Source organism: Chelonoidis abingdonii, chromosome 1, assembly GCF_003597395.2.
Source record: "Chelonoidis abingdonii isolate Lonesome George chromosome 1, CheloAbing_2.0, whole genome shotgun sequence".
NCBI classification, from domain to species: Eukaryota; Metazoa; Chordata; order Testudines; family Testudinidae; genus Chelonoidis; species Chelonoidis abingdonii.
This window is the reverse complement of record NC_133769.1, coordinates 110,172,460-110,197,525: the sequence shown is the minus strand read 5'-3', so window position 1 is coordinate 110,197,525 and position 25,066 is coordinate 110,172,460. Positions and strand designations below refer to the sequence as shown.

General features: G+C 40.0%; 1 protein-coding gene across 4 annotated transcripts in view; it reads left to right on the top strand.

The window, feature by feature from the left end:
• The window catches only part of BRAF (B-Raf proto-oncogene, serine/threonine kinase), a 136,768-nt gene that overhangs the window by 28,837 nt on the left and 82,865 nt on the right, over positions 1-25,066 (top strand). For 3 of the 4 annotated variants that reach the window (XM_032783183.2, XM_075069045.1, XM_075069041.1), the window contains exon 3: positions 14,751-15,014. In XM_032783183.2, coding sequence (XP_032639074.1) covers positions 14,751-15,014 — 264 coding nt within the window. Of the gene's footprint in view, positions 1-14,750; positions 15,015-15,094; positions 16,475-25,066 lie in introns of those variants that run through there. The other variant, XM_032783184.2, reaches the window with a different exon arrangement.

The window sequence follows — 25,066 nt, the reverse complement described above, 5'->3', positions numbered from 1 at the left end:
GCTGCAATCGTTATACCCCAAGCAGACCAGGTGTACAGCCAGCGCTGCAGCCAGGGAGTTGCAGTGCTGGGTGTGCCTTGCAGGTGTGGACAGTTACTAAGTTGCAGCGCTGGTGGTGGGTTTACAGTGCTGAACTCTCCAATGTAGCCATGGCCTCAGTGTCTTCAGCAACCCTCCGGTTTTCTTAACAAGATAACTTTTCTCTGCTGTAGATAAAGCATGTAAATTGTAGATACAGAGAGTAAGGTTGAAAAGAACTGGAATTGCTGGATCCCAGATCGTTTTATTGCTCCTTGGACTACCAGGAAAGTACTGCTATGCAGGAGCAGGAGCACAGTGATGCTGAGTTATTGTGTGGTATTCTCCTGTTGGGGTGAGTGTAGGAATAAATACCAGACTTGTATAAATCTGCACTGAACTTAAACCCATGACCCTTACACACACACTCAACTGGTAAAAGGATTGGGGCAAAATCTTGAGTGTCTAAAGTTAGGCTCCTAAATCTATATTTAGTTTGTTAAATAAAAATATCCTGGCTATCAACAACGCTTGACCCCTGCAGCTCCCATTTAGTTTGGTGGCATTTGAGGATTCTCAGTGCTTTTAAAATCAGGACATTTTTGTTTAGAAGCCCAGCTTGAAGGTCCCAGATCTGGAAACCATGTCATAAACTCTGAACGGTCACACATTTCAGGGCTCTGATCTGGTCTCTACTACTTGAGATGAGACTTAGTTTCTCACTAAAAGTCGCTACTCCTGCTAGGCAAAACCCATCTTTTTCCATTTGCCATTTCAGATTAACTTTTTGAAAACTTTTCCCTTCTTGACATTTCTTGTTCCATAAAAGAGTAAATTTATTTTGTCAATAGGTAACTATGTTTACGTTTAAGAGGTTTTACTTTTTCACCTGTATTGATTGTGGGAGGGGATGGGATAGGCAGCTATATTATGGTATGTGAATGTATACCCCTCATATATAAACACATCAACTGTGTGTAACATTTTGGATATGCTCTCTAATTAGCCTGTTTAAAGGGTGTAGTAAATACATTTAAAGCTGTTGTAGCTTCATTAGTATTCTCACTTCCATTATATCTTTAGTGTGTATATATATATGAACTTTCTGTAATGTCTCAGATAACAATAGTGTTCTCTCTCATGCAGTTAATATGTGGAAACTTCAAAGCAAAGTATTAGCCCTTTAAATGAAGAGCTTAGGGGCAGTGGCAGAGTGGCTAATGGGAACAAGGATACGGAAGTAGAAATTACCACATCCAGGATGAAAGTCAGTGGGATTAAATCGGGGGGGAGATGACGACAGATAATCACAATCCAAGAAATTAAAGGAATTGCTATTGATCTTGCAATTTCATGTGCCAAGCATTTTTAATTTTGTAAACTCGGGGGTCATAATCACGACTAGAGAAGTACCTATTTTTAAGAAAGGGGAGAAAAAGTGATCCAGGAAACTACAGGCCTGTTAGTTTGACCTCAATTGTATGCAAGGTCTTGAAACAAATTTTGAGAGAGAACGTAGTTAAGGACATAGAGGTAAACGATAATTGGCATAAAATACGACATGATTTTAGAAAAGGTAGATTGTACCAACCTGATCTCCTTCTTTGAGAAGATAACTGATTTTGTAGACAAAGGAAATGCAGTAGATCTAATCTAGCTGGATTTCAGTAAGGCATTTGATACAGTTCCACTTGAGAAATTATTAGTTAAATTGGAGAAGATGGGAATTAATATGAGAATTGTAAGGTGGGTTAGGAGCTGGTTAAAGGGGAGACTATGATGGGTCATACTGAAAGGTGAGCTGTCAGGCTCGAGGGAGGTTACTAGTGGAGTTCTGCATGAATTGGTCTTGGGACCAATCTTATTTAACATTTTTATGAGTGACCTTGGCACAGAAAGTGGGAGTGTGCTAATAAAATTTGCAGATGACACAAAGTTGGGAGGTATTGCCAATATGGAGAAGGATCGGAATATCATACAAGAAGATTGGGATCACCTTAAAAAATGGAGTAATGGAAATGGGATTAAATTTAATAGCGCAAAGTGCAAGGTCATGCACTTAGGGACTGACTAAACAAGAATTTTTGCTATGCCCTATTATCAGTTGGAAGCAGTGGAGGAGGAGAAATACCTGGATGTATTGGTTGATCACAAGATGACTGAGCCACCATTGTGATGCAGCTGTGAGAGAGGCTGCTAATGCAGTCCTAGGATTCATGAGGTGAGGTATTTCCAGGGGAGTGTTAGTACCATTATACAAGGCACTGGTAAGACCTCATCTGGAATATTACGTGCACTTCTGATCTCCTGTGTTTAAGAAAGATGAATTCAAAGTGCAAAAGGTACAGAGAAGGGCTACTAAGATGATCCGAGGAATGGAAACCTACCTTATGAGAGGAGACTCAGAGCTTGGCTTGTTTAGTCTAACCATAAGAAGGCTAAGGGGAGATAGGATTGCTCTCTATAAATACATCAGAGGGATAAATGGGAGGGAGGGAGAGGGGTTATTTAAGCCAAGTGCCAATGTGAACACAAGAACAAATGGATATAATCTGGTCATCCACAAGTTTAGGCTTGAAATTAGACAAAGGTTCTAACCATCAGAGGAGTGAGGTTCTGGAACAACCTTTCCAGGGGAATAGTGCGGACAAAAAAACCTAACTGGCTTCAAGACTGAGCTTCAGTTTATGGAGGGGATGGTATGATGAGACTGCCTGCGATGGCATGTAGCCAGTCTGTGACTGCTAACAGCAGATATCTCCAATGGCCAGCGATGTACTAGTATAAATGATGGCTTCTATTTAACGTGAAGTCTTTAAGTCAGGGGTACGTGTGCCAAAGGCAGCACGCGAGCTGATTTTCAGTGGCACTCACACTGCCCAGGTTCTGGCCACCGGTCCAGAGGGCTCTGCATTTTAATTTAATTTTAAGTGAAGCTTCTTAAACCTTTTAAAAACCTTATTTACTTTACATACAACAATAGTTTAGTTATATATTATAGACTTATAGAAAAAGACATTCTAAAAAATAAAACTTATGACTGGCACGCCGAAACCTTTACAATTAGAGTGAATACAATGAAAGGTAACCTCTGAAAGTCGCTGACTCCCCTGCTTTAAAACTCATGATTGTATAACTTCAGTAACTCAGCTAGCAGGTCGGGCATATTCCAGGAGTGGTGGGTGAGCTCTGTGACCTGCAATGTGCAGGATTGTCAGACTAATGATCATGTTTGACCGTCCACCTAAGTCTGAGTCTAAATATTATAACAATTTCATTATTATGTAAATGTACAGTAGATACTTCGCAGATTCACACTATAGGGAGTCCCATCCCCATCGTGAATACTATGTCTTGTGAATTAGTGAGCAAATGAGCAATAATATACTTCAAGAATGTTTTATTGCATGCTCCTCATTATATGATACTTACTGTCTGATTCAAAATGCTAGTATATTTGGTAGTATTCAGCCAGCAAATAACAGCAGTGTTCAGGGGGCACCAAAACGCATGGGTCCCCTATTGCTTAGGCATGTACAAACAGAAATATCACGTCCATCGTGCCCAAATGACTTGCAGTCTAAATCAATGGAGAAAGCCCATGAGAGTAAGAGAAGGGATATACAATATACAAGCAGACTGATAGATGTTAATTCTATCCTTTTTTGTTCTTTTTTTTTTTAAAGTCTTTTCTGCAGCGGCGAACTGTGTTAAGAGAGATTCTCTTAATGACCAGTAACAACGTAGAACAGGAGGATTCGACGGGATCGCGGGCAGGAGATGATGAGGGCAGGGTCAACAACCTTATAAGAAGTGGTCGTGCTGTCTTCATTTAATTCACTCTAATTTAACGGTTCACGTGTCCATAAACATTTATAATGTTTTAGAAGATCTCTTCTCTTTCGGTATTCATAATCTACACTAACTAACTGATTATATGTAAAAGGTAAAATAAGGGTCATCAATGTTTAAGAAGCTTCATTTAAAATAATTTAAAATGCAGGAGCCTCCGCACATGTTGCCAGGACTCTGGCACGTGATGAGTGCATGAAAATCAGTCTCGACGTGCCACCTTGGCACCCGTGCCATAGTTGCCTGCCACTGTGATAGGGCAATGAGTGCAGGAAGTAAGAGGCAAGCATCCCGAGGTGCAAGCTGGATAAGACGGCTCTACATGAAAGTTTTTGAAGGGAATGGGCCTGTAGTTAACTACCGTCTGCCAAAGGGGATAGTGGTCCACTGTAGCTGCTTTTTTTAACAGTTTCATGACGATCTTTATAATTCACATCCTGCCTGCAATCCTGCTAGGCCTGCTGCTTCTGTATGTTTCCTGCTGGCTTGAATCTCTGTTCCTTGTGACCTCTTCCATCCTATTACTAATAAATTAAATATACGTGAAATACTGCATAACGTTGGGTAGAAAAAAATGTAGCTTATGGAATAGTTTGCACTTTCACATCGCACCTTCTCCTCCCCCCTCCCCACCCTGAAGTGATTCCGGGGTAAATATTACGTCTCTTACAGATACGAGGAGACTGGCCAAGGGTGTTATGCAATTAATCACCATGAGCTGTGAATGTTTGGATACAGTAATTTCATGCTTTAGTGAAACATTCTGCTTTCAGAGAAGATTTCCAAGGATGTCATGCTTGGAGAGGCTTCCTTACCGTTGTGTTTCAGTAAAATGTTGAAGTGTCTTCAGATTTCTTCTTTTCTGAGAAATTTGTAAGCGTTCTGTTGCTAGTTTTTACCTGTCGGAGATAAATCAAACTTGCATTCCCATCTTCTGTAACAGTCACGGTCTCTGAATGGTCTATCCATCTTTCATCAGAACAGATTAGATTCCCGAAATTCCCTGTACGGTGCCTTGTCATAATAAAGTTCCACAAACATACTCAGCTTGTCCAAAAGCAAGTGCCTGTGCCTTGCTGAAAAGGGGTCTGATCTGACAGTGCTTCGCCCGCTTTAGTTCTGGTAACATAAGGCTTAAAAAAACTCTGAGTTTTAATCTCAAGTGCTACATGTCCGCGACGAGTCTGCATATTCCACTGTTCGCATTTATTTCTTGGCTGTCATAGGTGCTAATACACCAATATTAAACTTGTCGTATCGCAGAATCCTTCTTGCTTCTTTGTATAAAGTAAAAAACTTAAAGAGATTTCAACTAAACTCTTTTTTGTATTTTTATAAAACCCTATTTACGATTAAACTCTGCTCATCTGTGGTGACAGAAATCAGTTAATACTAGGCCTCCTTTACAATACACTGGGGATATGGTCATAAGACTCTATTTATGTTAAAGTCATTATCTTTTTCGATCAGCTTAAATCAACCACTACTAACAAAAAAAGCAGCAGAAATCATTTTGGTCTCTTAAGGCTTTGGTCTAGATTGTTTTCGAAAAAATTTTTTAAGGGCCATTTGGTGTAGCTACACTTCAAATGCAACTCCAAATAAGACGGGCAAGTTCGAGTTTGTGTCTAATGCAGTTATCACAACTTCAATAGAGGTGTAATCCTCTTGCTTCTAAACGGATTTTTAACATGGCAGTCAGCCTTCTGTTGTATAGTTGTTAATTTACCCCAATGAAGTACAGTAGGAAATTTTTTGTTTTTTCCTGTATTGGGTGCAACTTGCAGCTGTTACAAGTGTACTATAGTCAATCAGTCAAAACCCATATGTCTTCCAACACATTTGACTGTGACAATAATGCAAATAAACTGAAAATGTCACGCACTCAGCTCTCTGTTCTAGATTATTTGCTTTCGTGTCATAAAAGGGATTGACTTTATAAACAAACTGCCCCCTTTTTAAAAAAATCCAAGTCCCCCCCCCCCAACTGGAAAAAAAAAAAAAAAAAACCCTTTTATTAAATTTAAGGACAAAAAACATTTGTTTTGCCTGTTTCTTTATGCCTGTGACTAACAGTTTACGTCTAACAGACCATGTTCTGTTTCCCCCATTAAGTTAATGAGTTTTTTTCATTGCTTTGTGGAAGCGAGCCCAAAGTTAGTTTACCAATGTCTGTCACTTACATCCACTGACTTTCATAAATTATAACTTGGTTGCAATAGTAATATTTTAGGTTGCCGAATAAAATTCTGCGTAATTTTGAATAAGTTAATGTGTGATTTTGTCCAGGTAATACAGTTAAACCCACATAATTATCTTTGCAGCGAGTGATACTATCCCTGTCGTTCACATAAACATTATTTCAAAGCTAATGTTTCTGACAAAAGAATAAGAATAGATTTGGAAAAGTATATGGCAAAATTATGTAAAGCTTTGACTTTTAACATTTGTTGGTAAGATATTCTCGGGTATAACTTATGGAATTATATATAGAAAAACATTCCCACTTTCCTGAAGTAGAGAAAACTGTAATTAAAAAGCTGAGTCTTTCTGTACAACAGAGCCAATCTCCTCCAGTCTACACCTGAGTAAATTGAGGTAATGGTCTTTGCACAAACCTGGAGTATAATTTAGGGCGATTTTGTGTCTGTTTGTGGAAGCACAGAAACCCTTTCTGGTGATATACAAGCGAGTAGATCCATTTCTTTCTCAGTTTTTCTGGTTCTCTTGAGATTTATATTTGAATTTGATTGTTTTTTCTCACACAACTTTCTTCTTAATCCCAAGTGAAGCGGACTTCTTTGTCAGTTCTGTTGCAATACTGAAAATGATGTCACAGAGTACATCTTATCTTGAACAATTGGTGAAAGGCGAGGGAATCGAGCGAGAGAAGACAGTTTACTGCTCAATAAAGGAGAGTTGTTGAGCTGAACCTGCAAACTGCAAGTTGTGCAGGCTGAAATACAAAACATGACAAAACTGGAGTGCTAATGACAGCTCATGAAGCTGTTGTGTTTTCGCTCCAGTGGAAGCTGATTGGCTCCCACAACATGGCGTTGAAACTCCAAAAATCTTTTAAGAGTTCTGTAAGTTCAGTTGACAACTTTTCTGATGATAAAAAAAATTAAGTGACCTAATCAAGGCACATTAAAATTAACATATAAAAATCAATTGGAGATAGTTTATAGCTAGAAGACTGTGGTGGTATGAATAAGGACAATGGATTAAGTTGGAAATGTGTTTAATGTTTCTATACAAGGAAGCCCTCGTATATGTCAAGCAGGCAGTATGCACCTTGACATCCAGTCTTCGATTTTCGATGTGGAGGATAAAGGGGAAAACTTCTTCTTCTGCCTCTTCAGCCATTTAGAGGCAAGCTCTTGGGGGCAGAGATCTTATTAGTGTGTCTGTAAAATGCAGTGCATACGCTTGTATATATATTTTTAACTCACAATTCAGCGAATCATGTAATAACTGAATATTTACTGTAGTATAACTAACAACCCAACAAAACACTTCCTGGCGAGCCTGGCTGCCAGAAGTTCAAAATTCTAATGATGAAAATAAAGCTAGGTGCTCTGCCATAGTCTATATATTTTGGTTGAAAAATTGGCGTCCAGATTGCATCTATTGTTATAGTTATGAGGGTTTCTGTCTTATCGCTGGACAATCAACAGCACAATGAGAGATTTTCCCTTCTCTGGGGTCTGTCTATTAAAAACACTTTTTCTATAGTGCAGACCTTAAAAACTATGCCTATTCAAAGAATGAGTGTGGTCGTCTGTTTTTTCACTAAGGACCACTGTCTCAATAGTTTTGATTCAAATTTGAGCCAGACTTTAATTATCTGTGGAAATCCCGGATATCAAAAGTTTTAACTTGCCACACAGTTACCAAATACCCGCTCGTTAAAATTGTTAGTCTGGACAATGTTTCTCCTGCTGAAAAACCCTTCAAGCTTGAGTGCACTTTCTAACTGAAAACTGTTTTTTAAGAGCTGATCGGTATCCTTGATGTTAAAGTGAGGAGGTAAACAGCGTAGCTGTCACTGGTCAGCACAGCAATGATGAAAAATTGAGATCAAAGCAGGATGCAAAGACATTGCTATCATGAACCCTGAAGGCGGCATAACAGTGTAGAGTGAAATAAAAGTTTTTTAATGACACTTAAAAAAAAGATGAGAACATGTTTAATTAGTGCACAATAGTCTTAGGGGGGAACATGGCCTGTAGTTACTAACTTGAAAGTGCAAATCTTCTCTGATTGTATCGAAATACTACGAAGGTGTATATAGAGATGAAAACTTCTTCCCCCTTCATTTCATGTACACTGCATATGTTGGTTTTGGTCCCAAGGGATTAACCAGTTGTAGCATAGTTCAGTTGAAGTAACCAGCAAGACTTGTTAAAGTGCTTATTTCTTAATTCTGTTTAAGGTACACAGTAAATCTTAGAGCATTTTAATTGGAGCTGATTGTCCAGATGTTTTGTATCCCATCAAAGAATGAGTAATTTGGTTCAATATCGCGCTTTGGCTTAAACAGATAGTAAGCAATGTCCTGTATTCCTGTGTTTTTCCCAGTCTCCATCCCAGATTTCCCAGAACTTATCAGTGTCCTAATTTTTGTAACTGAATCTTCGTATACAGTCACTGTGTTATGGCCTACATAATTCACACTCAATTGCAGCATATGCAGTCCAAGAGTGCCTGAACTGATGCTAAGTAACTTTCTCTCTACAGCCTACTGAATGATACATTACCAGCAGTTAGATGCCCTACAGATAAGGAACAGCAGTTTATGGAATCCATGGGGAATTGGAAGTAAGGATTTTTCGTCCCACTCAGCTTCAGCAGACACAGTACATACATCTTACCATCCCTAAGCTTCTCTGTATGAACCTTATCCCTTCAGTTATCATAACCCCACAGAATTCTCGGAATAACCCCAAGTCTCCACAAAAACCTATTTGTTAGAGCTTCCTACCCAACAAACAGAGGACAGTGGAGTCACCTGCATAATGCTCATAACTTTAATTTTTTATGGCATCTGTCCCCTCTTTCGATGTTTGAATCAGACCTGAAAGCCAAAAAAGTATCTGTGGATGTAGAAAGCGAAAAGTGTAATGTAATGCTTGTTATTTGCAAAGTTCTCTTGGTTATTTTCAACTTGGCTACACATGCTTCTTTGTAAGTGTTTAACTACTGGGAGATTTGATTCGGTTACGTGCAAACAAAAGTAACAAAACTTAAACTCAGTGCAAGATTTGCAAAACGTGATGCTTAGAATAGTTTTTTCAAAAAATTAAATCGGGTCAATGAAGACAAATATAGTCAGCATAGCTATTTCCCAGACTTAGTTTGAGTAGTATTTGTGTCACTCGTAATTATTATTCGGGTGTTGAGATTCAGTGTTATATTTCAATGTAATGTGTCATTGCAGGTTAACACATGGTTTCAGACGGTCTCCCTGAACTGCTGGGGTTACAAACGATGGAGGTCATAGTGCGGTCTCTCTGCCTCCATTATCTTCACAAGGCATTCCAAGGCTCTTCATTACCAAAGAGCCTTGCAGCAGGAAAGCAGGATAGGAGCAGGAAGGGTAAACAAGATAGTGTGCAGCCTTTTTTGCATCCACTTGCTATTGCTGCACTAGAAGTATAGTGAGGAACTGGCTATCTTGAGACTATGTAGCTCCTGGACCACCTAATATAAACTGGAATTCTTCATGCTAAGAAATTCCAAGGGATGGAAAACAAGTACTGGGTTCACATCTCCATAGGGAGAGGAGGGCCAAACATCAGTGGAAGGACACGTGTCCTGCGGTACAGAGAAAACAAACAGGATTGAGGGATGAAAAAAGGTAAGCAACAATGGTACATCCAATTTCAAATGTAAGGGCCAGCTTGTCAATAAGAAATAAATTTCTGCATTGCAATGCAGTCAAGGTCATAGGCTAGGGCTAAGGGTGGCATTACAACTGGAAGGTTTTGCAACTAGAGAGTAATTGGAACAGTGTGTGAAAGCAGAGCAAAAAACAGACTGGCTGAGGACTTGAAACTGCAGTATACTAGTCCTGTGAGTTGGCAGTTTGATTTTTTGTTATCCCACTTGTGAGAAGATTAGGACACAGTGAGTATCCTGTATCACCTCAGCACTCTCCCAATAAAAACAATACCCTGCTACTGCTGCTATTACTATGTATATCGGGGTCGGCAACCTTTCAGAAGTGGTGTGCTGTCTTCATTTATTCACTCTAATTTAAGGTTTCACGTGCCAGTAATACATTTTAATGTTTTTAGAAGATCTCTTTCTGTAAGTCTATAATCTATAACTAAACTACTGTTATATGTAAAGTAAATAAGGTTTCAAAATGTTTAAGAAGCTTCATTTAAAATAATTAAAATGCAGAGCCTCCCGGACTGTTGGCCAGGACCTGGGCAGTGAGAGTGCCACTGAAAATCAGCTCGTGTGCCACCTTTGGCACCCGTGCCATAGGTTGCCTGCCACTGTGATAGGGCAAGAGTGCAGGAAAGAGGCAAGCATAGAGGGCAGCTGGATAGAGGCTCACATGAAGTTTTTGAGGGAGAGGGCTGTAGTAACTAGCCAGTCTGCAAAGGGGATAGTGTCCACGTTAGACTGCTTTTTAACAGTTTTCAGTGACATCTTTAGTATTCAGCAGTCCCTCCTGCATTACCTGCTGAGGCTGCTGCTTCTGTATGTTCCTGCTGGCTTGAATTTCTGTTCTGTGACCTTCATCATGTACTAATAAATAAATATAGTGAAAATACGGCATAACGTTGGGTAGAAGAAAATGTAGTTTTAGGAATAGTTTGCACTTACATAGCACCTTTCTCCTTCCCCCCTCCCCCACCCCTGAAGGATTCAGGGGGAAATATTACCTCTCTTACAGATAGAGGAGACTTAGGCCAAGGGTGGTTATGCAATTACTCACATAGCTGTGAATTTGGATACCAGTAATTTCATGCTTTATTGAAAATTCTGCTTTCAGAGAAGATCCAAGGATGTCATGCTTGGAGAGCGTTCCTACCTTGTGTGTCAGTAAAATGTTGAGTGTCTTTCAGATTCTTCTTTTCTGAGAAATTTTAAGCTCTGTTGCTAGTTTTTACCTGTCGGAGAATAAACAACTTGCATCCATTTCTGTAACACGTCAGTCTCTGAAATGGTTATCCACATTTCCATCATAACAAGATTAGATTACCGAAATTCCCTGTAGGTTGGCTTGCATAATAAGATTTTCCACAAACTCCAGCTGGTCCAGAACACAAGTGCCATGTTCCTTGTGAAAAGGGGGTGATCTGAACATGCTTCACCGCTTTAGTTGCTGGATAATCATAAAGGCTTTAAAAACTGCAGTTTTTAATCTCCAAGTGCTACATGTCCTCAATCTTGCATATTCCACTGTTCTGCATTTATTTTCTTGGCTGTATATGGTGCTAAACACAAATATTAAACTTGTCTTATAGCAGAATCCTGCTTGCTTCCATTGGAAAAGTAAAAACTTAAGAGATTTCAACCTAACTCTTTTTTTGTATTTTATAAAACCCTATTACAATTTTAACTCTGCTCATTGTGGTGACAGAATATTCAGTTAACTAGGCCTTCTTTACAATACACTGGGGATATGGTCTAAGACTCTATTTATTTAAAGCATTACTTTTTCATCAGCTAAATCAACCACTATAAGCAAAAAAAGGAGCAGAAATCAGTTTTGGCTCTTAAGGCTTTGTCTAGATTGTTTAGAACTTTTTTTAAGGGCCATTGGTGTAGCTACACAAATGCAACTCCCTAATATAGACGGGCAAAGTTTCGATTTGTGTCTAAGTGCAGTTTATCACAACTTTCAATAGAGGTGAATCCTCTTCTTCTAACGGATGTTTAACATGGGTCAGTCAGCCTTTCTGTTGTAATAGTTGTATATCTTTACCCAAATGAAGTACAGTAGGAAGATTTTTTTGTTTTTTTCCTGTATGGTGCAACTGTGCAGCTGTTACATGTACTATAGCAATCAGTCAAAACCCATATGTCTCCAAAACATTTTGACTGTGACAAAATGCAATTAAATTGAAAATGTTCTGACCAGCTCTCTGTTCTATTATTGCTTCTTGCTTATAAAAGGGATTGACTTTTAAACAAACTGCTAAAATCCAGTCATGGATATCTAGTTATGAGACATGTTTTTGCTGTTTCTTCTATTGCTCTGTGACTAACAGTTTAAAGTCTAACAGACCATGTTCCTGTTCCCATTAAAGTTAATGAGTTTTTTCCATTGGCTTTGGTGGGAAGGAGCCCAAAGTTAGTTTACCAATGTCTGTCACTTACATTCAAGTGACTTATCTATAAATTATAACTTGGGTTTGCAATAGTAATATTTTAGGTTGCCAGAATAAACATTCTGCGTATTTTGAAAAGTATGTGTGATTTTGTCCAGGAACTAAGTTAAACCCACAAATATCTTGCAGCGATGTGATACTGTCTGTGTTACAAAACATTATTTCAGCTAATGTTTATGACAAAAGGAAGTAAGAATAGATTTGGAAAAGTATATTGGCAAAACTATAGTAGAAGCTTGTGACTTTTAACATTTTTTTGGCTTAAGATAATTCTCTGCGTATAACTTAATGGAATTATATATAGAAAAACATTCCACTTTCCTGGAAGTAGGAGAGAAACTTGTATTAAAAGCTGATCTTCTGTAGACAGAGCCAATTCTTCCCTCAGTTACACCTGAGTAAATCTGAGGTAATGGTTTTTGACAATGGAGTATAATTTAGGGCAGATTTTGGTGTCTGTTTGTGAAGCACTAGACCCTTTTCTGGTGTATAAAGATTAGATCATTTTCTTTTCAGTTTTTCTGGGTTCTCTTTGAGATTTAGTATTTGAATTTGATTGTTTTTTCTCACAACTTTTCTTCTTAATCCCAGAGTGAAGTCGTAATTCTTTGTCAGTCTGTTGGCATAGAAATGATGTCACAGAGTACATCTTCATCTTGAACAGTTGGTAAAGGCTGATAATGAGGAAGAGGAAGACAGTTTTGCTCAATAAAGGCAGAGTGGTTAGCTGAACCTGCAAATGCAGTTGTGAAGGCGAAATACAAAAATGACAAAATGGAGTGCTAATGACAGGCTCACTGAAAGTGTTGTGTTTTTTCTCTCCAGTGAATGCTGATGGCTTCTCCACACATGGGCGTTGAACTCCAAAATCTTTAAGATGTTCTGTTAGTTCAGTTGTAAAACTTTTCTGATGATAAAAAAATTAAGACCAATTCAGCACATTAAAATTACTATAAAATCAATTGGAGGAAGTTTATAGCTAGAAGACGTGGTGTATGAAAAGGACAAATGGATTTAAGTTGGAAATGTGTTTAATGTTTCTATAACAAGGAAGCCCCTCTAATAGTCAAAGCAGGCAGTATGCACCTTGACATCAGTCTTGATTTCTTATGTGGAGGATAAAGGGGAAAACTTCTTCTGCCCTCTTCAGCCATTTAGATGGCAAGCTCTTGGGGGCAGAGATCTGTCTTAGTTTGTCTGTAAAATGCAGTGCATACGCTTGTATATATATTTTTAAACCTCCAAATTCAGAGAATCATTGTAACTAATCTGAAAGTTTAATGTTAGTATTAACTAACACACCCAACAGAAACACTTCTGGCGAGCTGGCTGCAGAGTTCAACATTCTAGATGAAAATAAAGCTAGGCTATTGATAGTCTATATATTTTGGTTGAAAATGCGTCCGATTGCAGATATTGTATTTGTTATGAGGGTTTCTTGTCTTTATCTGGCTGGAAAATCAACAGCACAATGAATGATTTTTCCTCTCTTGTGTCTGTGTATTAAAACACACTTTTTTTCTATAGTCAGACTTAAAAACTATGCTATTCAAAGAATAGTGTGCTGTTTTTCAACTAAGTGACACTGTCAAATAGTTTTAGATTCAAATTTTGAGCCAGCTTTAATTATCTGGTGGAAATGCCCTGGATTCAAAATATTTAACTTGCCACACAGTTACCAAATACCGTCTTTTAAAAATTGTTTTATGTCCTGGCAATTGTTTGTCCTGCTGAAAAACCCTTCAACTTGAGTGCACTTTCTAACGAAAACTGTGTTTTTTAAGAGCTGTACTGGTATCCTTGATGATGTAAGTGAGGAGGAGTAAACAGGGTAGCTTGTCAGCCAGCAATGATGAAAAATGTGAGATCAAAACAGGAGGCAAAGACATGCTATTCATGAACCCCTGAAGGGGCATAACAGTGTAGAGTGAAAATAAGAATTTTTTTAATTGACACTTAAAAAAAAGAGAGAACCATGTTTAATTTAGTGCACAACTAGTCTTAGGGGGGAACTGGCCTGTAGTTACTAACTTGAAAAGTTGCAAATATTTCTACATGATGATGAAATACTAAAAGGTGTATACTAGAGATGAAAACTTCTTTCCCCCCTTCATTCATACACTGCATATGTTTGGTTTTGGTCCCAAGGGAGTAACCAGTTTGTAGCATAGTTCAGTGAAGTAACCAGCAAACTTTGTTAAAGTGCATTATTTTAAGTTGCCTGTTTTAGGTACGACAGTATCTTTAGAGCATTTTAATTTGGAGCTGATTGTCATGATGGTTTTTGTATCCCATCAAAAGATGAGGTATTGGTTCAGTATCAGCTTGGCTTAACAGATCAGTAGCAATGTCCTGTATTTCCTGTTGGTTTTTTCCCAGTCTCCTATCCCAGAACTTATCAGGCCTAATTTTTTGTAACTTGAATCTTCTGTAATTACAGTCAAGTGTTATGGCTACAAATTCACACTCAATGCAGCATATGCATCCAAGATGCCTGACTGATTTTAAGTAACTTTTTCTCCTCTACAGGCCTATGAAGAGTACACCAGCAAGTTAGATGCCCTACAACAAAGGGAACAGCAGTTATTGGAATCCATGGGGAATGGAACTGATTTCTCTGTCTCCAGCTCAGCTTCAGCAGACACAGTTACATCATCTTCCTCCTCTAGCCTCTCTGTAGCACCTTCATCCCTTTCAGTTTATCAGAACCCCACAGATATGTCTCGGAATAACCCCAAGTCTCCACAAAAACCTATTGTTAGAGTCTTCCTACCCAACAAACAGAGGACAGTGGTGAGTCAGCCCTGCATACATGCTCATAACTTTAATTTTTTATGCATCTGTCCCCCTCTTTCCATGTTTTTGAATCAAACCTGAAAGCCAAAAAAATGTATCTGTGGATGTATGAAAGCGAAAAGTGTAATGTAATGCTTGTATTTTGCCAAAGTCTGTTGGTTATTTCAACTTGGCTACACATGCTGCTTTGTACAGTGTTAACACTGAGGAGATTGATTCTGTTACGTGCAACAAAAGAAGCAAAACTTTAACTTCAGGCAAGATGCAAAAATGGATGCTTAGAATAGTTTTCAAAAATTAAATCTGGGTCAATGAAACAAATATAGTCAGCATAGCTATTTCCCAGACTTAGTTTTGAGTAGTATTGTTTCACTGTATATTTATTCTGGGTGTTGGAGATTAGTGTTATATTTCCATGTAATGTGTATTGCAGGTAACACATTGGTTTCCAGACTGGTCTCTGAACTGCTGGTGGTTTACAAACTGATGGAGGTCATAGTGCTGGTTCTTCTTTGCCTCCAGTTACTTCTACAAGGCATTCCAGGCTCTTCATTACCAAGAGAGCCTTGGCAGCAGTGAAAGCAGGAAGGGAGCAGGAAGGAAACAAGATAGTGGAGCCAGCCTTTTTTGCATCCACTTGGCTATTGCTGCATAGAAGTAGTAGGTGAGGAACTGGCTATCTTGAGACTGTAGCTCCTGGACCACTAATATAACTGGAATTGCTCATGCTAGAGAAATGTCCAAGGGAGTGGAAAACAAGTACTTGTTTTCATCTCCAAGGGAGAGGAGGGCCAGACATCAGGGAAGCACGTGTCTGCGGTACAGAGAAACAAAACAGATTGAGGGAGAAAAAGTACAAAACAAATGTACACAATTCATTAAGGGCCAGTTGTCAACTTAAATTTCAGGTAGAAGTTTGACTTTTTTAAGGTTAAAATAGTTAGAAGTTGTATGCAGCGTTGTAGCCGTGTCGGTCCCAGGATATTAGAGAGACACGGTGGATGTGACAATCTTTTATTGGACCAACTTCTGTTGGTGAAAGACAAACTTTCGAGTTCTTGTAGCTCAAAAGCTTCTCTTTCACGAACAGAAGTTGGTCCAATAAAAAATATTACCTCACCCACCGTGTCTCTCTAACAGTTAAAAGTATCACCTAAATCAGCAGTTCTCAAACTTTTTACAAAGGTGACACACCCAACTGCATTTTATCTTTCTGGGGGACCCACCATTACTCCAGTTGGTTCCCTTCATCCCCCTTACCTGCACTCTCTCAGTTCTTCCCCCTCCTGCAGCCTCAGCTGGCCACTCTCTCCTTGTGACCGACCATGGCCACCATCTCTTTCAGGCTGCTGACTGTCTGCTCACTGGCTCAGGCTGCTGCTGCTGCTGTCCAGATCCCACTCCTCAGCCTGCTGCCCAGGGGAAGTGAGAGCCAGTGTGAGGGGTGGACACCTGTGGTAGGTCAGGGCCTACTATTTGGGAAACACACTGCAAGATTAAAGAAATATTTTCTGTACTTTTTGAACTGTTTACTGCCTTTGACAGCGTTTTGTGTGTAGTCAGTTTTCTTCCCTTTTGTGGGACTTTTGCACACCACCGGTGGAGGAACACTTTAAAAATAGGAAAATATAATTGTGAAGCCACAAAAAATGGCATGGGGACTCGAACCACTTTTGTACCTGAAACTGCTTTTAACTTTTTAAAATGGACTGTTTAATGCTTAAATAAAAAAAAAAAAAACCTACAAGAAACTTGATTGCATTAAGGAGAACTAAAAAAGATATTCTGTGGGTAGTATTTTTTAAAAATACGTTATTCCAATTGCTGTAGTTGCCGTAAGAAAGGTGAGTAATGACTGTGTGGTTCACGAGAAAATATATCCAAAATCTAGTCCATACTAAGGAAAAGTTTGAGTGCCTCTGGAAGCGTGCATTTGGTATTTGAAAACTTTGAAAAAGAGCCTAGTGTGTTAATGACCACTATTCATGATATAGTATTACCATCCTTACTGGATGAATACACTTTCTTGGCCAAAAGTGAAAGTGGGAAGTATTTATCAATGAGGGATGAGTCATAAATCTGTTACCAAGACCTCTTTGAAGTAAGCTGATTTGTGTAATGTTATAAACAGCTGATCACATTTTCTTTGTCCATTGAGTCTATTCTTGCCCTCGCGCCCCACTGTTTTAGCCTGTGGTTACCCTTGCAGTTAGCAACACTTTCTAGGCAACTCAGCAGGTGCACTTATAAATGTATTTGTTTACTTTGAGATTTCAATAAAAATGAATTTACTGTTCATGAGAGCTGCTGGACTGATCACTCTGGTGAATTAAGTTCTTATCTACAGAACGTACAACAGACACAGTTGTAGTATAAGCTTCACCCACCTCAGTTCTTTTCTAAAGGTGAAGGTAGTTCAGCCTTTATGTCTGTTCAGTCCTGCATGCATCATCTGAAACCAGCAACAAGATGCCAATTGATGTCAGATATGTAAATCACAAAAGTTATATTCATAATTGTTCCTTGGAAATTGGATAAACGCTAAAAGTTCAAATTTTAAATCACCAAACACCTATTGGATAGTAAGCCTTTTAGTCACTTCAGCATACATGAGCCAGAATACAACCAGTGACTTAGAGACAAAAGGTTTTATCTTGTTATCCAAAATCCTGATCCAGTCTCAGACTCCTAGACTTTAAGATCAGAAGGGACAATCATGATCATATAGTCTGACCTCTTGCACGTTGCAGGCCACAGACCCTCTCACACCCACTCCTGCAATAGACCCGTAACCTCTGGCTGAGTTCGTGAAGTTCTCAGATCATGATAAAGAATTCAAGTTACAGGGAATCCACCATTTACACTACTGTAAATCTGCAACTGACCTCTTCCTCATGCTGCAGAGGAAAGCAAAAAAACCCAGGATCTCTGCCAGTCTGACTTGGTGGAAAATTCCTTCCTGACCCCAAATATGGTGATCAGTTAGACCCTGAGCCATGTGGCCAAGACCTATCAGCCAGATGCCTCAGAAAGAATTCTCTGTAGTAACTCAAGCCTTCCCCCATCTAGTGTCCCATCACTGTCTGTTGGAGATATTTGCCGCTAGCAGTCACAGATCAGCTACATGCCATTGCAGGCAGTCTCATCATACCATCCCCTCCATAAACTTATCAAGCTCAGTCTTGAAGCCGGTTAGGTTTTTTGCTGCTACTGCTACCCTTGTAAGGCTGTTCAAAAACTTCACTCCTCTGATGTTTGGAAGTTTTCACTTAATTTCAAGCCTAAACTTGTTGATAACCAGCTTATATCCATTTGTTTTTGTGTTCACATAGGCACGTAACTTTAACTCCTCTTCCTCCGTGGTACTTATCCCTCTGATGTATTTACAGAGAGCTGTCTTATCTTCCCTCAGCCTTCTTGAGCTTAGGCTAAATAAGCCAAGCTCTTTGAGTCTCCTCTCATAAGATAGGTTTTCCATTCCTTGGATCATTCTAGTAGCCCTTCTCTGCACCTGTTGCACTTTGAATTCATCTTTCTTAAACATAGAAGACCAGAATTCCACACACTGTTCCAGATGAGGTCTCATCAGTGCCTTGTGTAACAGTACTAACACTTCCCTGGCTACTGGAAATACCTCGCCTGATGCATCCTAGAACTGCATTAGCCTTTCTCACAGCCTTTTTCAATTCTTCCTGTTTCCCCCATACATTGGTGACTTAAAACTTAAAGCTAAAGCAAGGCCTGTCATGGAATAAATCCCTTTTATTAATGTACCCTGGAATAAATACTAATTTTTTAGCCGTGGCCTTGTCATCTGTACTCTTCTCTACTTATACATTTTACAGTATTTTATGTTCCAACCTCTCAGTAATTTCAAATGGCTGTCATTTTAGTAAAAAGAAGCTGCCACAGGAATATCATGCTACCCCTCAAATGTGTATTGGGTAAAAGCAAGGATTTAGAATTTAGTTTCACCTATTCAGACGTTAATCAATGACAGTTTTAAAGACCCATTTTTTGCAACGTGCCAAAGCTAGAGATAACTCCTTTATGTAACTTGAAGAGCAGAGGGTTCACAATTTTCTATTGATGTAAAGCATTTGTTCCTGAGAAGTGTATTGAGAGAGTGTACCTTAAATAATGACATGATAGACAAACTGTTTAGGGAAATATTTAGTACTTGAACGTATATTAGTACTGATGTCACTCCAACAAATGCACACTGTACATGAAATCAGCTTTTCTTCACAACTTTCCATCTGTATTAGTTTGTGCAATTATCTACTTTTTTTTTTTTTTAAAGGGGGATTGGAAAAGCCACTGTCTCTTTCTCTTCAATGTTTGACAGAAACAAAGGCTTGAAAAAATGATTTGGCACATACACAAACTGTGAATGTCTGATGCCACTTCCTCTCCACAGCTGGTCCCCTGGCAGTTTGAAGGAATAAAATAGTGCACTACTTGTGTTCTGTTAAATAAACTATTCAGTAAGTACCAGTGAAATCTGGCAAGAGTCCATGGAATGTTATTATATTAGACCTCATTACTTTTTTTTGTTTATACCGTTGGCCCCTACTTGCCTTTACTCTTTACACAGTGATCCGTTATAGAAAAGAGAGTATCACTTCCTACATTAATCTCAGTGTTGTTCCTTCTCTGTCCCTATTGTTGTTTTCTCCTATGTTGCTATTGCCTGCCTGCCCCCCACCCCCAAAAATCGTATTACAGGCGTGGTAATACCTTTAAGGCTCTTTAGCACAGGGATCCAACCTCTTTGTTTTGCATGAAGAATACAGTGTATATTCTCCAAACTTACAGTAGGTTGTGAGTAAAGGTTGAACTTTGTTGAGTTTTAAGAGTATATCTGTTAAAGTTCAAATTAATTTAAAATAGGACCTACAGGAAAAGTTTCCTCTCTAATCTATCTCCGATGTCTTGCTAACTAAGGTGGATAAAAAACAATGACTAAATAAAAGCATCCTTTAATTTTTTTTTAAATCTATTTAATTTTAAACTTGTGGCAACCTGTTAGAAACTACAGGGTTGGAACCTGGGACCCTGAGGGTTCTAGGCTGCTGACTCCTACACTGCCACAGGAGGCTTAGGCTGGGCTTCTGTGGGAGGTCCCTGTGAGGCTGGGCTCAGCAGGAAGTACAGCAGGACTGGAGTGGAAGTCCCATTTGCAACCCCTTGATTGGCAAATACCAGTATATAAACCAGGAAGCCGTGAAGGGGAACTCTCTGAGCAACAGCACAGTCTGTCTGCCCATATCTGCTCCAGACTCAGCTTTCAATAGACCCTAGTCTCTGACTGCAGGCCCTGGTTTGTCCTCAACTTAGCTATTTGATTGCAGTCTGTAACCTGGTACTTCACCCCAATCTCCTGGTAACTTGAGCTTGCCTGAACTTGACTCTGTTTGCCCCTCGTCTCATCTTGTACTCTGACTTCCCAGTACCTGACTCCTGGTCCAATCACTAGGTCTGACCAGGGCCGCCCAGAAGGGGGGGGCAAGTGGGGCAATTTGCCCCGGGCTCCGCAGGGGCCCCCAAGAGAACGGGCGAGGCTCCCGCCACAGCGCGACCCCGCCTCCGCCCCTCACCCGGAGCCTCAGCAGATCCAGCAGCGTCCCTGAACAGCAGTGCCCTGTGGCTCCGGCAGGACTCCTGAGCGCCCAGCCCTCTCCCTTACCACGTGGCTTTGAGTAGTCCGGGAGCACACTGCACCGCTGTTCGGCTGCAACTGCTTATCGAATGCCAAAGCTGACGGATGAGTGGGTACAGGAAAGCAGAATGGATTTGGGGTTCTAAGGGGAGTGGGCAGTTGGGGCGAAGTAGGTGTTCAATAGTGGCAGTCTGAGCTGTTTTTGAGGCACAGCCCTTCCTACGCTTAAAGCTCATCAGCAGTGAGGCTTGCATAAGGCCAAGTCTGTAGCTTTTCCATTTAGGGTTACATCCGTTTTATTCTCAATGCAAATTTCTAGTCTATTATATTCAGATGTCGTTCCCATAGGGAGATTCTGCTCAGGTGGGTGGCTTCATTTAAATTTAGCATGGTGGGGATCAATGAGGCAGAGCACATATCTCACCCTTTACCGTCTCTTTCTCTGACAGTACCAAGGAGCGCACCCCTTCCGCTCCCCTTGCATTCTGAGGTTCAGATGGGTGTAGTTCCAGTAGTTCTTCAACTTTTTTAGTCTGCGTACCCTTTTTCCACTAGCAAACTCTGAGTGTGACGCCTCCCCATATATTGAAAACAACTTTTTATCATAATTTAACACTTTAATAATGGAGGGCAAAGTTGGGCGTTTGAGGTGGAGGCTGACATGTTCAACCCCCAGTCTTATACTGTGACTCCCTCGAGGGGTTCCCGACCCCAGTGAGACCTGGGTTATGTAATTTTAGCACCTTCGTTGTTTCATTCAATGCATTGTGCTTTTTTGAGATGTCAGTTTTTAACAACATAGGTCATTCCCAGTTGGAAACGAGCTCAAATTTGCACAGTTTGGGGAGAATGTATAAGCTAATACTTAAAGAACCAACAGTAAACCGTCACCAGTTTTGTGAGAACCCATGGAGTCAGGGTCTATAGTTGGAAACAGATTAAATGCAGGGAAGTTAGGGGTCCGTTAATGGTTTATACCTGGTGAGGACATGTATTTTCCTAGTCCTGTTGTCGGAGGGTGGAGATGGGATGGGACCAGGGGATGAGAATAGCTTGATCCATTACTGTTAGGGTTCTCCTCTGGGCAGTTGACTTGCCTTGTCGTAGACGGATACTGGTGGGACCTTTGGTTTGCGTATGGCTGTTTTATGTTCTAACCTAATTGACCAAGTTTTGAGAAGATGTGAGTCAAGAGAGGCAGCAGAAATCAAGAAAGAAACCAATAGGAGAAAAATATCTTGACGTGGGTGGCTCAGGCGATTTACGTCCACAAGTCTGAGGGTGTTCAAAAGTTTTGCGCGTTTTTTTAAGCAGATTTTAGTGTTTCTTTAAACATTCTCAAACACAGCAGGCTTTTGGCCTCAGCGTTGCTGACCCAACCATTACCTCGGTTTGGCCCGTTAATTTCAGCTTTCAAATTAAAAAACACAACAAGATTTGAAGGGAAGCAGACAATCCACAAGTTTTTCGCTTTTTAAAAAACCCTGTTTTGATCCAAAAAAATTTTTGCGGAAAGTATATCTCTAAACCCTTTGTATTATGAGCTTTATAGTGCCTCTTTGCACTGCTGATTGCTGAGCAACCGCTTGATACTGTGTAAAGTTTTCTCACAATGGTATGTTTGCCGAGAGTGTGCAAGCGTTTTATTTTTAGGGATCGCCCCCTGCAGGGCAGTGGCAAAATTCTTTGGCGCCGAGCCCCGCAGGGGCCCCCACGAGAATACAGTTTTGTAATTTTTTTTATGGAAGGGGCCCCCAAAATTGCTTTGCCCCAGGCCCCCTGAATCCTCTGGGCGGCCCTGGGTCTGACAGTCCATGTCCCGGTTGTGACACAGCCTATGTCAAAGTGCAAACTTACAATCTATTAAAATAATTTACATTGACTACTTATTATTTTTGTATTTAATGTTTGCAGCTAAGTTTTAAAGTCAAACCACTGAGCTGATGGAAGACAATGGCTAAGCACCTGGAACCAGAGTTTGTTGTAGTCTTAAACCACCTTTTGATAGCAATAGTCTTTTCTGCAAGTGTAGAGAGAATATATTTAGTTTCAGAGTATTCAGCTAGTTCTTTCAAAGTTAAGAAACCAATTGGGAATTGAAAAAGAAGGAAAGTTTGTTTTTCTGCTTCCTATCTTTGAATCAAAACTAGGTCTGAGAAGATGAGATCTAGTTCTAAAATCTTGAAGGACGTGGTGACCAGAAACAATTACTGTAATTCAGTTCACTAACTACAGATAATGTTAATTTTGTTTAATCAGTTTTAAATGCAAAACACATGTTGATATTTTTCCCTATGTATCCAGCGTAGGTAAGGTAGTTTCATTTAATAAAAATTAAAATGTTTGTTTTGTGAAAATAGAACTTGACACACATCTCAAGTAAAGTAATTGTGTAGTAAATAAGAAATGCATCGTTCATCATTTTCTAGCAATAAAAAAAATAAAAATTAAGAGTCTGACTAAAAATAAGTTACAATATATGTTGGCTTAAGTAAATGTGTATAAATATATTGCATCCTCCTGATTAACAAGAAGCACCAAATTTAATGTAGAGGGTATATTTAGTTGCAAATCAATGTGTTTTAAGGGTTATTCACCAATGATAGGGAAATAACTAAGTTACAAATGCAAAACACAATTAAAACTAATGGCTTAATTCATGATTAAAATGGGTGATTTAAATCACTTTGATTTAATCCAGTCCACCCTCTTGCTAATAAAAGGCTGGCTTGTTTAGACTTTATAGTTAAAACTCATTGCTGGGTAGTAATGAATGCAGGTTTGAAGAAGTTAGGTTGCATTTAAAGTTATTGACAATTATTTTCCTCCTTCTCTTTCATCACATTCACAAATAACACAGGTATGTAGGCACAAAATGAGATTAAACTACCTAAAGACATGAAGGGTAACAACAGAACATTCTACAAATACATTAGAAACAAGAGGAAGACCAAGGGCAGGGTAGGCCCATTACTCAGTGAGGGGGAAAAACAATAGGAGAAAATGTGGAAATGACAGAAATACTAAATGACTTTTTCAGTTTTCAACAAAAGGTTAGTAGCATTTGGACATCATTCATAGTGAATGTCAGTGAAAATGAGGTAGGATCAGAGGCTAAAATAGGGAGAGAATAAGTTAAAAATTACTTAGACAAGTTAGATGTTTTCAGGTGACCAGGGCCTGATGAAATACATCCTAGAATACTCAAGGAGCTGAGTTACGCGATATCTAAGCCATTAGAAAAGTTATAGAAGACAGGAGGGATTCCAAAGGACTGGAAAATATAGTGCCAATCTATAAAAAGGCAACTGACTGGAGAATTACAGACTAGTCAACTTAAGTTCAGTATCTGGGAAGATAATGGAGCAAATAATTAAACAATCAGTTTGCAAACACCTAGAAAATAAGCTTCCTTATAACTTTCTTTGACAGTGTTATAAACCTTATGGATGAGGGAGAAGTGGTAGATATGGTATATCTTGACTTTAGTAAGGCTTTTGATACTGTTTCACATGACTTTCTCATAAGCAAACTGGGGAAATACAATCTAGATGGAGCTACTATAACAAGAGTGGGCAAATTTTTTGGCTTGAGGGCCGCATCGGGTATTGGAAATTGAATGGAGGGCCAGTTAGAGGAGGGGGCTGTGGCCCAGACCCCACCCCCCACCCCCCACCTACGCCATCGTATCTGGGCCTCCCCCAAGAACTATTCCGTGCACGCATTCCACCCCCCCTGTCCCTTGATAGCCTGGGAACTCTGCCTATCACCCCATCTCTGTCCCTTGACTATGCCTTCCCCGGGCTCTGCCCATCCAACTCCTCCATTCATGTATGCCCCCAGGACCTCCTGCCCTGACTGCCTCCATTCACTTCCAGCACCCGCCGCTATGCTCATTCTAGGATTGCTCCCCCCGGGGACCCTGCCCTATCCAAATTCTCTGTGTTCCCTGCCCTTATCACCGTGACCACTCTATCCACCACCCTCCCTATTTCTGACTTTCCCTGCCCTTTATCCACTCTCCGCCACTCCCTGCTCACTTACAAGTTTTGTACACGTTGGCTCGGTAGCTACAGCCCAGCCCAGTAACTCAGGCCAAGTTAATCGCGCCCCCACTTCCAAGCCATCCAACGGCGCAGGTGAGGTGTGGTGGGGGGGGTGAACAGCAGGGGCGAGGGCTAGAAGCACCGTCCACAGGAGAGCTCAGGGGCCAGGAAGGAGGATAGTGCGATTTGGCCCATGGCCATTTCTGCCACGTAATACATGTAGAGGTGCGATGCTGGGAATATGAGCTATCGTCAGTGTATTTGGGGAAATAGCGCCCTTATAAAAGGCCAAATATCAGGATTCCCTATAAATCGGATATCTTGTCGATCTTCTCTGTTTT